We start from the raw sequence: 15,449 nt of genomic DNA, 5'->3' as shown, positions 1-15,449 counted from the left end.
ATTCGGGGTGCCCTGGGTGATGGCTCGGGCTCCGGGGGGATTCGGGGTGCCCTGGGTGATGGCTCGGGGGGGATTCGGGATTTGGGGTGCCCTGGGTGATGGCTCGGGGGGATTCGGGATTTGGGGTGCCCTGGGTGATGGCTCGGGGGGATTCGGGATTTGGGGTGCCCTGGGTGATGGCTCGGGGGGATTCGGGGTGCCCTGGCTGATGGCTCGGGGGGATTCGGGATTCGGGGTGCCCTGGCTGATGGCTCGGGGGGATTCGGGGTGCCCTGGGTGATGGCTCGGGGGGATTTGGGGTGCCCTGGGTGATGGCTCGGGGGGATTCGGGATTTGGGGTGCCCTGGCTGATGGCTCGGGGGGATTCGGGATTCGGGGTGCCCTGGGTGATGGCTCGGGGGGATTCGGGGTACCCTGGGTGATGGCTCGGGGGGATTTGGGGTGCCCTGGGTGATTTCAGGGTTCGGGACCCCCTGCCATTCCCGGCCATCCCTCTCCCGTCCCGCTCCCGTCCCGCTCCCGTCCCTCTCCCGTCCCGCTCCCCGGGCTGCTCTGCTTTCCCTGCAATCAATCAATAAAGTTTTTCCCTGCATCAGCCGCAGCTTCCCGAGGCTCATTCCCGGAAAAATCCCGGGACAAACCAATCCCGGCGGGGGCTGCGGGCGGCAGCGGGGCCGGGAATTCCCCGGGCCAGGCCGGGCGGGGCCGGGCGGGGATCGCTGGAAGTGTCCGGGAGAAATTCCCGGCGCTGGTTCTTTTCCCGGGGGTTTGCTTCCAGGGGTGGAATTCATCACTGTTTTATCCCTCTTGCATCCCTTTTTTATCCTTTTTTCTCCCCCCATCTCTTTTCCCCCCTTGTTTTATCCCTGGGGGCTCCCGGGGAAGGTTTTGCCCAGAAATAAAGTGAAATAATTGGGATCAATCCTTCCCTGGCCCAGGTTTTTCCATGGATTTCCCATCCCTGGAATTGCCCAAGCCCAGCCTGGGCAGCTCCTGCAGCCACCGGGGCCAGTGGAACGGGATGAGCTTTAAGGTCCCATCCATCCCCAAATCCCAAAACAATCTCAAAATCTCAAAAAATCCCACAATCCCCAACTCCGCGTTCCGAAGCCTCGCCCCCTGCAATTAAAACTCCAGTCCCGTTAATTTAACTTCAATTAAAAGTTTTCCACTCTTCCCCCTTCCCAGTAAAAATCTGCAACTTCCCCAAAAACCCTCGGCACTCCTTTCCAAAGGAGCCCCTGGAAAAGTCGGGAAGCTCCAGGTCCTCTTCCCTCACCCTGGGGATTTTGGGATTTTGGGGTTTTGGGGTTTGAGGATCCTCCCCTCGTCTCCCTGGGTTTGGTGTCTTTTTTTTTTTTTTTCCTGGGAAAAAAGGATCCTTTGGGTTTTTTTCCGGGCAAATTCCCAACCGGTTATTCCCAGAAAGTGGAATTTTTGGGTGGAAAAAGGGGCATTTTTTGCGAATAACGATCCCAAACCCAATCCCGGGGAAATCCACGGTGAAAGAAATCCTTCCCCTCAGGGAGAGGCTGGAATTCCTCCGTGGAATTTGAACCATTCAAATCCCTTTCCCCCGAAATTTTCCAGCTGTTCCAAAGCTTTTTCCTTGGAATTCCCAGCCGGTGGGAGCAGGGATTTATATTAAAAAATTGATTTAAATGCTGTCTTTTAAATCTGCTTCCCGATTTATTTCCCCTCCCCCTAGGAATTTGGGAATGTGGGAACTGGCTGTGATCCCCCTGGGAAATCCGGGAGTCGGGAATTCGAGATTTGGGAATTCCAATAGTGGGGAATTCGGGAATTCTGGGATTTGGGAATTCCAAGAGTAGGGAATTTGGGAATTCTGGGATTTGGGAATTCCGGGAGTTGGGGATTTGGAGTTTGAAATTTCGGAATTTGGGAATTCCGAGATTCGGGAATTCAGGAATTCTGGGATTTGGGAATTCGGGAATTGCGGGATGCACGTGACCCGCGGGATGAAATCATTCCAAGGAAAATTCTTTTCCTTTTCCTTTCCCTGCTCCTCGCACGCGCCTTGCACACTCCTTGCACGCGTGACACACCCACGTGACCCGCTTGCACACTCCTTGCACGCGTGACACACCCACGTGACCCTCCCATGCACACTCCTTGCACGCGTGACACACCCACGTGACCCTCCCTTGCACACACCTTGCACGCGTGACACACCCACGTGACCCTCCCTTGCACGCTCACCCCCCTTGCACACTCGCACGTGACTCGCGCACGTGACCTCCCCCCCCTGTTGCACGGCCCCCACGCGCGGGACCCTCCCCACGTGACCCGCTTGCACACTCAGCGCACACCCGTCTCCCCTCGCGCCGCCCGGCCCGACCAATCAGATCGCTGTTGCCAGGCAGATTTCAGCCCCTCCCGCCCCGCCACATCCGGGCGCTCACCGCTCGCCGGCGGGCGGGCGGGGGGCGGGCTCAGCCAATCACAGCCGCGGCCGCCGCCGTATCCGGGCAGACCAGCGGCGCCGCGGCCAATCAGAAAAAAAGAAGGGGCGCGCGCGGCGGGCGAGGGGCGCGTCCACTTTCGGTTCGCGCGGGGGGCGCGGGGCACGTGGCGGGACCCCTCCCCTCCCCCCCCCCTCCCCCCCCGGGACCCCCCGAGCAGGACGGGACCAGGTGGGTGCGGGGCTGGTGGGGGGGTGGGCTTGGGGACACCGGGGGGACACCGGGGGGACACCGGGGGGACACGCGGGGACACCCCGGGACACGCGGGGGGACACCCGGGACACGCGGGGACACCCCGGGACACGCGGGGGGACACCCGGGACACGCGGGGACACCCCGGGACACTGGGGGGACACCGGGGGGACACGCGGGGACACCCCGGGACACCGGGGGGACACGCGGGGACACCCCGGGACACTGGGGGGACACCGGGGGGACACTGGGGGGACACCCCGGGACACTGGGGGGACACCGGGGGGACACCCCGGGACACCGGGGGGACACCGGGGGGACACTGGGGGGACACCCCGGGACACTGGGGGGACACCGGGGGGACACGCGGGGGACATGCGGGGACACCCCGGGACACCGGGGGGACACCCCGGGACACCCCGGGACACCCCGGGACACCCCGGGACACGCGGGGACACCGGGGGGACACCCCGGGACACCGCGGGCTCGGCCGCGGGACGGGGGTCCCGGCCCCCGGTGCCGCCCCGGGCCGCGGGGGAGGGCGCGGAGGCTGCGGCGGCCCCGGGGTTGGTTCCGGCGGCCTCGTGGCCCCGTGTCCCCCGGGTCTCCTCGCTGTGTCCCCGGGCACCGCCTGTCCCGGTGTCCCGGCGCCCCAGCCCCGCCCGGGTCGCTGCCGATGTCCCGCGGCCGCCGGCGGCTCGTGTCGGTGCCCACACGTGCGCTGAGAATCCCTAATGGGTCTGTCCTGCCCTTAAAGCGAATTCCCGCTGCCCACACGTGCGCTGAGAATCCCTAATGCGTCTGTCCTGCCCTTAAAGCGAATTCCCGCTGGGTCCTGCTCCCGGCGGGACGCGGCTGCCATGGCTGACGAGGAGCTGGGGCCCAGAGCTACCAGGAGGGGCACTTTGTCCCCGGGCAGCGCCCGCGGCGGTGCCACCGAGTCCAGCACGCTGCTCCAGGAGCTCCGGGGCAACATCTCGTAAGGGCGGGGCCCCGGGAATTCGGGAATTCCCCCAGGGCGCCCCAGGCGGGGCCCAGGGGATGGGGACCGGGGATTCGGAGCCCTGGGCGCTGGAGGGAGGAGAGGTGGGGACAGAGGTGCCCCTTTTGGTGCCAAAGCAGTCCAGCACGCCCCCGGTGCGGTGGGATCCATCCTGGATCCGTCCTGGATCTCTGAGCTCTGGAAGGAGTCTTGGGAAGAGCCGGAATTGCAATCCCAGGATTTTCTGGGCTCATCCCTGACTCGTGGCGGCCTCTGTCCCACGCAGCAAATCCGTGCAGAGCAAGGTGGACTCCATCCTGGTGAGTGTTCCCCTGGAATGCTGGGCTGGAGGGCAGGGAATTCCCACGTCTGCTGGCTGATCCCGTTGTTCCTCGGGCTCATCCCGGTGGATCCGTCACCTTGTCCTTGTCCCGGGAGCGCAGCAGGACGTGCAGAAGTTCTCGGACAGCGACAAACTCTACCTGTACCTGCAGCTGCCCTCGGGGCCCAGCCTGGGCGAGAAGAGGTGAGGGGGGATCCGTGGGGTGGGATCCCTGGGAATGGGATCTGTGGGGTGAGGTGAGGTGGGATGGGAATGAGAGAGTGGGAGGGTTTGGGATGGAGGTGGAATGGAATGAAGCTGGGACAGGACTGGATCAGGATGGAGCTGATGAGGTGGGGTGGGATCCATGGGATGGGATGGCACGGACAGGGATGCTCCAGGGTGGATCTGTGGGACCAGAGCCAGGACAGAGATGCCGACTGCCTCTTCTCCCTGTGCCTCCCCTCCCTGTCCGTGCCTCCGGTCCCCGGCCGTGCCTCCGGTCCCCGGCCCTGCCTCCGGTCCCCGGCCGTGCCTCCCGTCCCTGGCCGTGCCTCCGGTCCCCGGCCGTGCCTCCGGTCCCTGGCCGTGCCTCCGGTCCCCGGCCCTGCCTCCGGTCCCCGGCCGTGCCTCCGGTCCCTGCTGCGGCTCGCCTGGCCCGGGATCCCCGCGGAGCAGCAGCAGCGGCTCCTCGCTGGAGCTGAGCGCGCTGGGCACGGCCGAGCACATGCACGCCTGCAGCTGGATCCGCAACCACCTGGAGGAGCACACGGACACCTGCCTGCCCAAGCAGGACGTCTACGACGCCTACAAGTGAGCCGGGGTGTCCCACGGCACCGTGTCCCCATGGCCCGTGTGCCCGGGGACCCGTGTCCCGGTGTCCCACATCACCCTGTCCCGGTGTCCCACATCACCCTGTCCCGGTGTCCCACGTCCCCATGTCCTGGTGTCCCACGTCCCCATGTCCTGGTGTGCCATATCCCCATGTCCTGGTGTCCCACGTCCCCATGTCCTGGTGTCCCATGTCCTTCTCCTGGTGTCCCATGTCCTTCTCCTGGTGTCCCACATCACCCTGTCCTGGTGTCCCATGTTCTCTTTCCTGGTGTCCCAGGTCTCCCCATCCTGGGAGCCCTGCTGCTCCGGGATTCCCTGGCACTATCCTGGGATTCCCTGGCACTATCCCGGCATTCCCTGGCACTATCCCAGGATTCCCTGGCACTATCCCGGGATTCCCTGGCAGTATCCCGGGATTCCCTGGCACTATCCCGGGATTCCCTGGCAATACCCTGGGATTCCCTGGCACTATCCCGGGATTCCCTGGCAGTATCCCGGGATTCCCTGGCAATACCCCGGGATTCCCTGGCACTATCCCGGGATTCCCTGGCAGTATCCCGGGATTCCCTGGCACTATCCCGGGATTCCCTGGCAATACCCTGGGATTCCCTGGCACTATCCCGGGATTCCCTGGCAATACCCTGGGATTCCCTGGCACTATCCCGGGATTCCCTGGCAATACCCTGGGATTCCCTGGCACTATCCCGGGATTCCCTGGCAGTATCCCGGGATTCCCTGGCAATACCCCGGGATTCCCTGGCACTATCCCGGGATTCCCTGGCAGTATCCCGGGATTCCCTGGCACTATCCCGGGATTCCCTGGCAGTATCCCGGGATTCCCTGGCACTATCCCGGGATTCCCTGGCAATACCCCGGGATTCCCTGGCACTATCCCGGGATTCCCTGGCACTATCCCGGCATTCCCGGTGACGCCAGGCCCCTCCCCGCAGGCGCTACTGCGACAACCTCGGCTGCCGCCCGCTGAGCACGGCCAACTTCGGCAAGATCATCCGGGAAATCTTCCCCAACATCAAAGCCCGGCGCCTGGGAGGCCGCGGACAATCCAAATATCCTTCCCCAGGCTGGAATTCCTGGTGCTGCCAGCTACTCTTTTTCATGTTTTTTCCTCTTTTTTTTCTTGTTTTTTTCCCATTTTTCCTATTCTTTTTCTGGTTTTCCCGGTTTTCCCCAGTTTTTCCCATTCCTGAGGGTTCTTCAGGGGTTGGTTCCCGGTTTTTTTGGCTTGGGAAAAAATCCTTGACCCTCCCAACGTACTGCTATGGCGGGATCCGGAGGAAGACCGTGGTCAGCCTTCCTCCCCTGCCCAGCCTGGACCTCAAAGTGACTGAGACAGTGAGAGCTGATGGGATGGGATGGGATGGGATGGGATGGGATGGGATGGGATGGGATGGGATGGGATGGGAGGAGAGGGGAGGGAAGGGGAGGGGAGGGGAGGGGAGGGGAGGGGAGAGGAGGGGAGGGGAGGGTGGGATGCAGGTCCTGCTTTGCTCCATGAATCCCATCCTGTCCCCATCAGTCTCCGTGAGCTCATTCCCGTGTCCTGCTCAACACCATGACCCTCCTGCTGTCCCCTCCCTGCTGTCCTCCTGGCCGCAGTTTCACGCGCTGTCCCTGTCCCTGTCCCTGTCCCTGTCCCCTGCTGTCCCTGTCCCTGTCCCCATGCTGTCCCTGTCCCTGTCCCTGTCCCCGTGCTGTCCCTGTCCCTGTCCCTGTCCCTGTCCCCTGCTGTCCCTGTCCCTGTGCCATCCCTGTCCCTGTCCCCATGCTGTCCCTGTCCCCGTGCTGTCCCTGTCCCTGTCCCTGTCCCTGTCCCTGTCCCCTGCTGTCCCTGTCCCTGTCCCTGTCCCTGTCCCCGTGCTGTCCCTGTCCCTGTCCCTGTCCCTGTCCCTGTCCCCTGCTGTCCCTGTCCCTGTCCCTGTCCCTGTCCCCGTGCTGTCCCTGTCCCTGTCCCCTGCTGTCCCTGTCCCCATGCTGTCCCTGTCCCCGTGCTGTCCCTGTCCCTGTCCCTGTCCCTGTCCCTGTCCCCGTGCTGTCCCTGTCCCTGTCCCTGTCCCTGTCCCTGTCCCCTGCTGTCCCTGTCCCTGTCCCTGTCCCTGTCCCCATGCTGTCCCTGTCCCTGTCCCTGTCCCCGTGCTGTCCCTGTCCCTGTCCCTGTCCCTGTGCCATCCCTGTCCCTCTCCGACGTCCCCTGCTGTCCCCGCAGGTGGAGCTGGCCGAGCTGGCGCACTCCTACAGCAGCGAGGTGACGGAGGCCGCGTGTGCCCTGACGTGCGACTGGGCCGAGAAGATCCTGCGCCGCTCCTTCAACAACATCGTGGAGGTGGCGCAGTTCCTGCTGCAGCAGCACATCATCAGCCCCCGCTCGGCCCACGCCGACCTGCTCATGGCCATGGTGGTCCAAGGTCAGCCAGGGACAGCGGGGATGCTGCCACCCCCCGGGGACATCCCCTGGGGACACTGCCACCCCCCTGAGGGCATTGCCACCACCCTGGGGATGCTGCCATCACCCTGGGAGCATTGTCAAACCCCTGGGGATGCTGCCACCCCCCGGGGACATCCCCTGGGGACACTGCCACCACCCTGGGGACACTGCCACCCCCCTGGGGATGCTGCCACCACCCTGGGAGCATTGCCACCCCCCTGGGGATGCTGCCACCCCCCTGGGGACATCCCCTTGGGACACTGCCACCCCCCTGGGGACACTGCCACCCCCTTGGGGACATCCCCCTGGGGACACTGCCACCACACTGGGAGCATTGCCACCCCACTGGGGATGCTGCCACCCCCGTGGGGACACTGCCACCCCCCTGGGGTCGTGGGTTGGACGTGAACGGGGATTGGGGTGGGCGTGGCCTCGTGGTCGATGCCCATATATGGTAAAAGGGGCGTGGTCTCGTGCAGCTGGGGGCGGGGTCTCCCCACGGCACAAGCCCCGGGCGCCCCGCGGGTTCCGCGTTCACCAAAATCGGCGATTTCGGGGGAAAATCGCCCCGCATGTCGCTGTCACCGCCCGGGGGGCTGCGATGGGGTGTCCCACCCCTGTCAGTGTCCTCTTCCACACTTCCTGCCATGTCCCTTCCACAGTTCGAGTGTCCTCTCCCCACTCCCAATGTCTCCTCCACAGTTCCAATGTCCCCTTCACAGTTCCAGTGTTCCCTTCCCACTCCCAGTGTCTCCTCCACAGTTCCAGTGTCCCTTTCCCACTCCCAGTGTCCCCTTCACAGTTCCAGTGTTCCCTTCCCACTCCCAGTGTCTCCTCCACAGTTCCAGTGTCCCTTTCCCACTCCCAGTGTCCCCTCCACAGTTCCAGTGTTCCCTTCCCACTCCCAATGTCCCTCCCCACTCCCAATGTCCCCTCCCCATTCCCAATGTCCCCTTCCCACTCCCAGTGTCCCCTCCACAGTTCCAGCATCCCCTTCCCACTCCCAGTGTCCCCTCCACAGTTCCAATGTCCCCTTCACAGTTCCAGTGTTCCCTTCCCACTCCCAGTGTCCCTCCCCACTCCCAGAGTCCCCTCCACAGTTACAGTGTCCCCTCCCCACTCCCAATATCTCCTCCACAGTTCCAATGTCCCCTTCACAGTTCCAGAGTCCCCTCCCCACTCCCCGTGTCCCCTGCCCTCCCGGTCACATCCCCTCCTCCCCCAGAGAACACGGACAAGCCCCCCCAGGAGCCTCGGCCAGCCGCAGCCCCCAAGAAGAACGGCCCGGACCCCTCGGACAGCGGCCAGGAGCAGGTGAGGACCCCCCGGCCCCCTCCCCAGCCCGCCGGGCGCTCGGCGCTGCCCGCAGCCCTGAGCGCAGCCCCTCGGCGCAGGCCAAGAAGGACGCGGTCCCCAAGGGCCCCGTGTGTTCTCCGCGGCCGGACAAGAAGAGGCCGGCGGAGCCGCCGCGGCCGGGCAGCAGCCCGCAGGTGACGGCGCTGGTGGCGCGGCTGCCGCTGCTGCTGCCGCGCGTCCCCGCGGCGGAGCGGCCGCCGGGCCCCGGCGCGCCGCCGGCCCGCCCGGCGCCGCCGCTGCTGGTGCCGCGGCTGACGGCGGCGCCGCTGGGCGGCACGGTCAAGGTGGCGCTGCCGCTGCCCGTGGGCACCGCGCTGGCCCCGGGCCCCGCCGCCATCCCCGTGCTCAACGTGCTGCTGCCCGGCGTGGGGGTCCCCGCGGCCGAGACCCCCGGCGGCGGCGCCCGGGCGGCGGGGGACGGCGATGCCCAGCGCGGCAAGGGCACCAAGCGGGCGCCGGAGGCGGCCGGCGACGGCGGCGCGCACAAGAGGCGGCGCGGGAGGCCCCGCAAGCGGCCCGGGGACGCGGCGATGTCGCCCGAGGACGCGGAGGTCCCCAGGGGGGACGAGGGAGGGGATTCGCCGGGCCCGGGGGGGTCACCCGGGGGTGGCAGTGCCACCGTGCCCGGTGGGGACAGGGGGGTCGCGGGCGGTGCTGCTGAGGCTGCTGGGGACAGCATGGAGGTTGACAGTGACACGGCGGCTGGGGGGGACAGCCCAGTCAGTGGCAGTGCCACTGTCCCCCCTGGGGACAGCCCGTTCAATGGCAGTGCCACTGTCCCCCCTGGGGACAGCCCGTTCAATGGCAGTGCCACTGTCCCCCTTAGTGACAGCTCGGTCAGTGGCAGTGCCACCACCCCCCTTGGGGACAGCCCGTTCAATGGCAGTGCCACCACCCCCATTGGGGACAGCCCGTTCAATGGCAGTGCCACCACCCCCATTGGGGACAGCCCAGTCAATGGCAGTGCCACTGTCCCCCTTAGTGACAGCTCGGTCAGTGGCAGTGCCACTGTTCCCCCTGGGGACAGCATGGTCAATGGCAGTGCCACTGTCCCCCTTAGTGACAGCTCAGGCAGTGGCAGTGCCACCACCCCCATTGGGGACAGCCCAGTCAGTGGTAGTGCCAGCGTCTCCCTTGGGGACAGCTTGGTCAGTGGCAGTGCCAGCGTCCCTCCTGGGGACAGCCTGGTCAGTGACAGTGCCACTGTCCCCATTGGTGACAACTCAGTCAATGACAGTGCCACTTTCCCCGTTACTGACAGCTCTGTCTGTGGTAGTGTCACTGTCCCCGTTGGGGACAACCCAGCTGAGGAAAGTGCCACCACCCACCTTGGGGACAGCCCAGTCAGTGGCAGTGCCACCACCCACCTTGGGGACAGCCCAGTCAGTGGCAGTGCCACTGTCCCCATTGGTGACAACTCAGTCAATGACAGTGCCACTGTCCCCGTTAGTGACAGCTCTGTCAGTGCCAGTGTCACTGTCCCCCTTGGGGACAGCTCTGTCAGTGGCAGTGCCATTGTCTCTGTTAGTGACAGCCCAGTCAGTGACAGCGTCTTTGGTGGTGGCTCTGCTGGTGGTGGCAGTGCCACTGTCCCCATTAGTGACAACTCAGTCAATGGCAGTGCCACTGTCCCCGTTAGTGACAGCCTGGTCAATGGCAGTGCCACTGTCCCCATTGGGGACAACCCAGCTGAGGGAAGTGCCACCACCCACCTTGGGGACAGCCCGGTCAGTGGCAGTGCCAGCTTCCCTGGTGGTGGCTATCCTGGTGGTGGCAGTGCCACTGTCCCTGTCAGGGACAGCTCACCCATGGTCAGTGACACTGAGGACGGGTGGGACACTGGCAGTGTCACTATGGAGGACGAACCCGTCACTGGCAGTGCCACCACTGAGGATGGGCCGGACGCTGGCAGTGCCACTGTCCCCGTCAGGGACAGGCTGGACGCTGGCAATGACACCATGGAGGACAGGCTGGACGCTGGCAGTGCCACTGTCCCCGTCAGGGACAGGCCGGACGCTGGCGGTGCCACTGTCCCCGTCAGGGACAAGCTGGACGCTGGCAATGACACCAGTCCTGTCAGGGACAGCTCACCCAAGGGCAGTGACACTGGGGACAGGCTGGACGCTGGCAGTGCCACCATGGAGGACAGGTCTGTCACTGACAGTGCCACCATCCCTGTCAAGGACAGCTCATCCCAGGCCAGTGCCACCGCTGGGGACAGGCCGGTCACCAGGAGTGCCACCATTCCCATCAGGGACAGCCCAGCTGGTGGCAGTGCCACCATCCCTGTCAAGGACAGCTCACCCAGGGCCAGTGCCACTGGGGACAGGCCAGTTGGTGGCAATGCCACCGTCCCTGTCAGGGACAGCTCATCCCGGGGCAGTGCCACCACTGGGGACAGGCCGGTCACCAGGAGTGCCACCATTCCCATCAGGGACAGCCCAGCTGGTGGCAGTGCCATCAAGCCTGTCAGGGACAAGCCAGCCCCTGGCAGTGCCACTGTCCCCAGTAAGGACAGCCCCTCCAGGGCCAGTGTCACCAGGGACAGGTCGGTTGCTAGAAGTGCCACTGTCCCCACCGCTGGTGGCAGTGCCAGCATCCCTGTCAAGGACAGTCCCTCCAGGATCAGTGCCACCAGTGGGGACAGGCCAGTCAGGGGTGGTGGCACCATCAGGGACAGCACAACTGGTGGCAGTGGCACCATCCCCATCAAGGACAGTCTGGCCAGGGACAGTGCCACTGTCCCCAGGCAGGACAGCTCATCCCGGGGCAGTGACGCTGCTGGGGACAGGCCGGTCACCAGGAGTGCCACCATCTCTGCCAGGGACAAGCCAGGCCCTGGCAGTGCCACCGTCCCTGTCAGGGACAGCTCACCCCAGGGCATTGCCACCACTGGGGACAGGCCGGTCACCAGGAGTGCCAGCGTCCCTGCCAGGGACAGCCCAGCTGGTGGCTGTGGCACTGTCCCTGGCAAAGATAGCTCACCCAGGGCCAGTGCCACTGGGGACAGGCCAGTCGGTGGCAGTGCCACCGTTCCTGCCAAGGACAAGCCAGGTCCTGGCAGTGCCACCGTCCCTGTCAGGGACAGCTCACCCCGGGGCATTGTCACCACTGGGGACAGGCCGGTCACCAGGAGTGCCACCGTCCCTGCCAGGGACAAGCCAGTCTCCAGCAGTGCCACTGTCCCTAGGGGGGACGGCTCACCCAGGGGCAGTGGCACTGGGGACAAAGCGGTGACCAGCAGTGCCACCGTCCCTGCCAGGGACAAGCCAGTCAGTGGCAGTGCCACCATTCCCATCAAGGACAGCTCACCCCGGGCCAGTGCCACTGTCCCCAGGCAGGACAGCTCACCCCGGGCCAGTGCCACCACTGGGGACAGGCCGGTCACCAGGAGTGCCACCGTCCCTGTCAGGGACAGCCCAGCTGGTGGCCGTGCCACTGCACCAGTCAAGGACAGTCTGGCCAGGGGCAGTGCCACCACTGGGGACAGATCAGTCAGTGGCAGTGCCACCGTCCCTGCCAGGGACAAGCCAGTCTCCAGCAGTGCCACTGTCCCTAGGAGGGACGGCTCACCCAGGGGTGGTGGCACTGGGGACAAGGCGGTGACCAGCAGTGCCACCGTCCCTGCCAGGGACAGCTCCTCCAGGGGCAGTGCCACCGCTGGGGACAGGCTGGGCAGGGGCAGTGGCAGTGTCCCCACCAGGGACAGGTCACCCAGGGACGGTGGCACTGGGGACAGGCCGGGCAGGGGCAGTGGCAGTGTCCCCACCAGGGACAGGTCACCCAGGGCCACTGCTGTTGGGGACAGGCTAGTGAGGAGCGGTGCCACTGCTGGGGACAGGCCGGGCAGGGGCAGTGCCACCATCCCCACCAGGGACAGGTCACCCAGGGACAGTGGCAGTGGGGACAGGCCGGGCAGGAGCAGTGCCACCGTCCCTGTCAGGGACGGCGCAGCCAGGGGCAGTGCCACCACTGGGGACAGGCCAGTTGCTGGCAGTGGCACTGTCCCCATCAAGGACAGCTCAGATGGTGGCAGTGCCACCATCCCTGTTAAGGACAGGTCAGTGAGAGCCAGTGTCACCACTGGGGACACACCGGGCAGGGGCAGTGGCACCGCTGGGGACAGGCCAGGCAGGGGCAGTGCCACTGTCCCTGTTAAGGACAGCTCAGCCAGGGGCAGTGCTACCACTGGGGACAGATCAGTCAGTGGCAGTGCCACCGTCCCTGCCAGGGACAAGCCAGTCTCCAGCAGTGCCACTGTCCCTAGGAGGGATGGCTCGCCCAGGGGTGGTGGCACTGGGGACAAAGCGGTGACCAGCAGTGCCACCGTCCCTGCCAGGGACAGCTCCTCCAGGGGCAGTGCCACCGCTGGGGACAGGCTGGGCAGGGGCAGTGGCAGTGTCCCCACCAGGGACAGGTCACCCAGGGACGGTGGCACTGGGGACAGGCTGAGCAGGGGCAGTGCCACCACAGGGGACAGGCTGGGCAGGGGCAGTGCCACCACAAGGGACAGGCCGGGCAGGGGCAGTGGCAGTGTCCCCACCAGGGACAGGTCACCCAGGGCCACTGCTGTTGGGGACAGGCCAGGTAGGAGCAGTGCCACTGCTCCCACCAGGGACAGGTCACCCAGGGATAGTGGCAGTGGGGACAGGCCAGGTAGGAGCAGTGCCACTGTCCCCACCAGGGACAGGTCACCCAGAGACGGTGGCACTGGGGACAGGCTGGGCAGGGCCAGTGCCACTGTCCCCACCAGGGACAGGTCACTCAGGGACAGTGGCACTGGGGACAGGCCAGGTAGGAGCAGTGGCAGTGTCCCCACCAGGGACAGGTCACTCAGGGACAGTGGCACTGGGGACAGGCCAGTTAGTGGCAGGGCCACTGTCCCTGCCAGGGACAGCTCAGCCAGGGGCAGTGCCACGACAGGGGACAGGCCAGGCAGGGGCAGTGCCACCATCCCCACCAGGGACAGGTCACCCAGAGACAGTGGCAGAGGGGACAGGCCGGGCAGGGGCAGTGCCACCGCTGGGGACAGGCCGGGCACTGCCAGGGGCAGTGTCCCCAGCAGGGACAGCGCAGCCAGGGCCAGTGGCAGCGGGGTCAGGCTGGTCAGGGACGGTGCCACCGTCCCCGTCAGGGACAGGTCACCCAGGGCCTCTGACCCTGGGGACAGGCTGGGCAGGAGCAGTGCCACTGTCCCCACCAGGGACAGCCCAGCTGGCACGGTCAGGGACGTGCCAGTCTCTGGCACTGCCACTGTCCCCACCAGGGACAGCCCATCCAGGGGCACTGCCACTGTCCCCATTGAGGACAGGCCGGTCAGTGGCACTGCTGGGGACAGGCTGGGCACTGACAGTGGCACTGCCACTGTCCCCATTGAGGACAGGCCGGTCAGTGGCACTGCTGGGGACAGGCTGGGCACTGACAGTGGCACCCCTCCTGGCAGGGACTGCCCCTCCAGGGACAGTGGCACCGCTGGGGACAGGCTGCTCTCTGGCAGTGCCACCGTCCCTGTCCGGGACAGCCTGTCCAGGGGTACTGCCACCATCGTGGACACGCCCGTCACCAGCAGTGTCACCCGCACTGCCACCGTCCCCGTCAGCGACAGCCCGTTCTGGGCCCGTGGCACCCCTGGGGACGGCGCGCTGGCCGGCAGTGCCACCGTGCCCACCAGGGACTGCCCGTCCAGGGGCACTGCCACCATCGTGGACGCGCTGGTCACGCTCAGCGGCACCGTGATGGACAGGAGGATCCTGGGCAGCGTCACCGTCCCCGTCAAGGCCAGCCTGGCCAGGGGCACTGTCACCTTCGTGGACACGCCCGTCTACGTCAGTGCCACCGTCCTCGTTGGGGACTCCATCCCCAGGGTCACTGCCACCATCGTGGAATCCAGGGTGCCCGCCCATGCCTTCCTCCCCCTCGGGGACGTGCTGGCCTGTGGCAGTGCCACCGTCCCTGTCAGGGAGTGCCCATCGAGGGACGGTGCCACTGTCCCAGTTGGGGACTGCCCGTCTGGGGACAGTGCCACCCGCCCTGTCAGGGAGTGCCCGTCCAGGGACGGTGCCACTGTCCCAGTTGGGGACTGCCCGTCTGGGGACAGTGCCACCCTCCTTGCTGGGGCCGGGGCAGGGGGTGGCAGTGCCACCGTCCCTGTCAGGGACTGCCCGTCCAGGGGAAGTGCCACCCTTGGGGACAGGCACGTCCCTGGCACTCCCCCCGTCATGGACACGCCGGTCAGTGGCGGTGCCACTATCCCTGTCAGGGACTGCCCGTCCAGGGGCAGTGCCACCCTTAGGGACAGGCACATCCCTGGCAGTGGCAGTGGCGCCCTTGGGGACAGGCCTGGCAGTGCCACCGCGCCCGCCAGGCCCGTCACTCCCGTCCGCGTCAGCGTCATCAGGGACGGCAGGACGGGCACCAGGGTGGCACCGGAGGCCGTGGCACGGCGGGGGCACAGCCAGGCCGGGTCCCCCCTGGGGGACACGCAGGGACAGCCCTGCTCCGGGCACCACGAGGCACACGCGAGGGTGGGCACAGGGAGGGGGTCCCCTGTGCCACACCAGTAAAAACCAGTAAAAACCAGTCACTGCGGTGTGGCTGTCGTGTCTGTGAGCGCGGGCACTGGGTGGGGACACTGGGAGTGGGAAGGGGACACGGGGAGTGGGAAGGGGACACTGGAACTGTGGAGGGGACATGGGGAGTGGGGAGGGGACACTGGGAGTGGGAAGGGGACATTGGGAGTGGGGAGGGAACACGGGGAGTGGGGAGGGGACATTGGAACTGTGGAGGGGACATAGGGAATGGGGAGGGAACACGGGGAATGGGAAGGGGACATGGGGA

General features: G+C 66.2%; 1 protein-coding gene across 1 annotated transcript; it reads left to right on the top strand.

Annotated features, from left to right (window-relative positions):
* Positions 1-2,631: 2,631 nt before the first annotated feature.
* LOC144247786 (DNA-binding protein RFX5-like) lies at positions 2,632-15,191 on the top strand. Its single transcript, XM_077789370.1, has 13 exons — positions 2,632-2,654; positions 3,494-3,654; positions 3,944-3,977; positions 4,101-4,183; positions 4,664-4,792; positions 5,764-5,880; positions 6,085-6,172; positions 7,038-7,236; positions 8,482-8,570; positions 8,651-9,207; positions 9,460-9,486; positions 13,411-13,440; positions 15,001-15,191. The coding sequence occupies exons 2-13, from the start codon at positions 3,536-3,538 to the stop codon at positions 15,173-15,175; spliced, it is 1,647 nt and encodes a 548-aa protein (XP_077645496.1). The 5' UTR covers positions 2,632-2,654; positions 3,494-3,535; the 3' UTR covers positions 15,176-15,191.
* The last annotated feature ends 258 nt before the right edge of the window (positions 15,192-15,449 follow it).

This window comes from Lonchura striata, chromosome 33, assembly GCF_046129695.1.
Source record: "Lonchura striata isolate bLonStr1 chromosome 33, bLonStr1.mat, whole genome shotgun sequence".
NCBI lineage: Eukaryota > Metazoa > Chordata > Aves > Passeriformes > Estrildidae > Lonchura > Lonchura striata.
The sequence above is the reverse complement of the archived record's forward strand: the minus strand, read 5'-3'. Positions and strand labels throughout refer to the sequence as shown.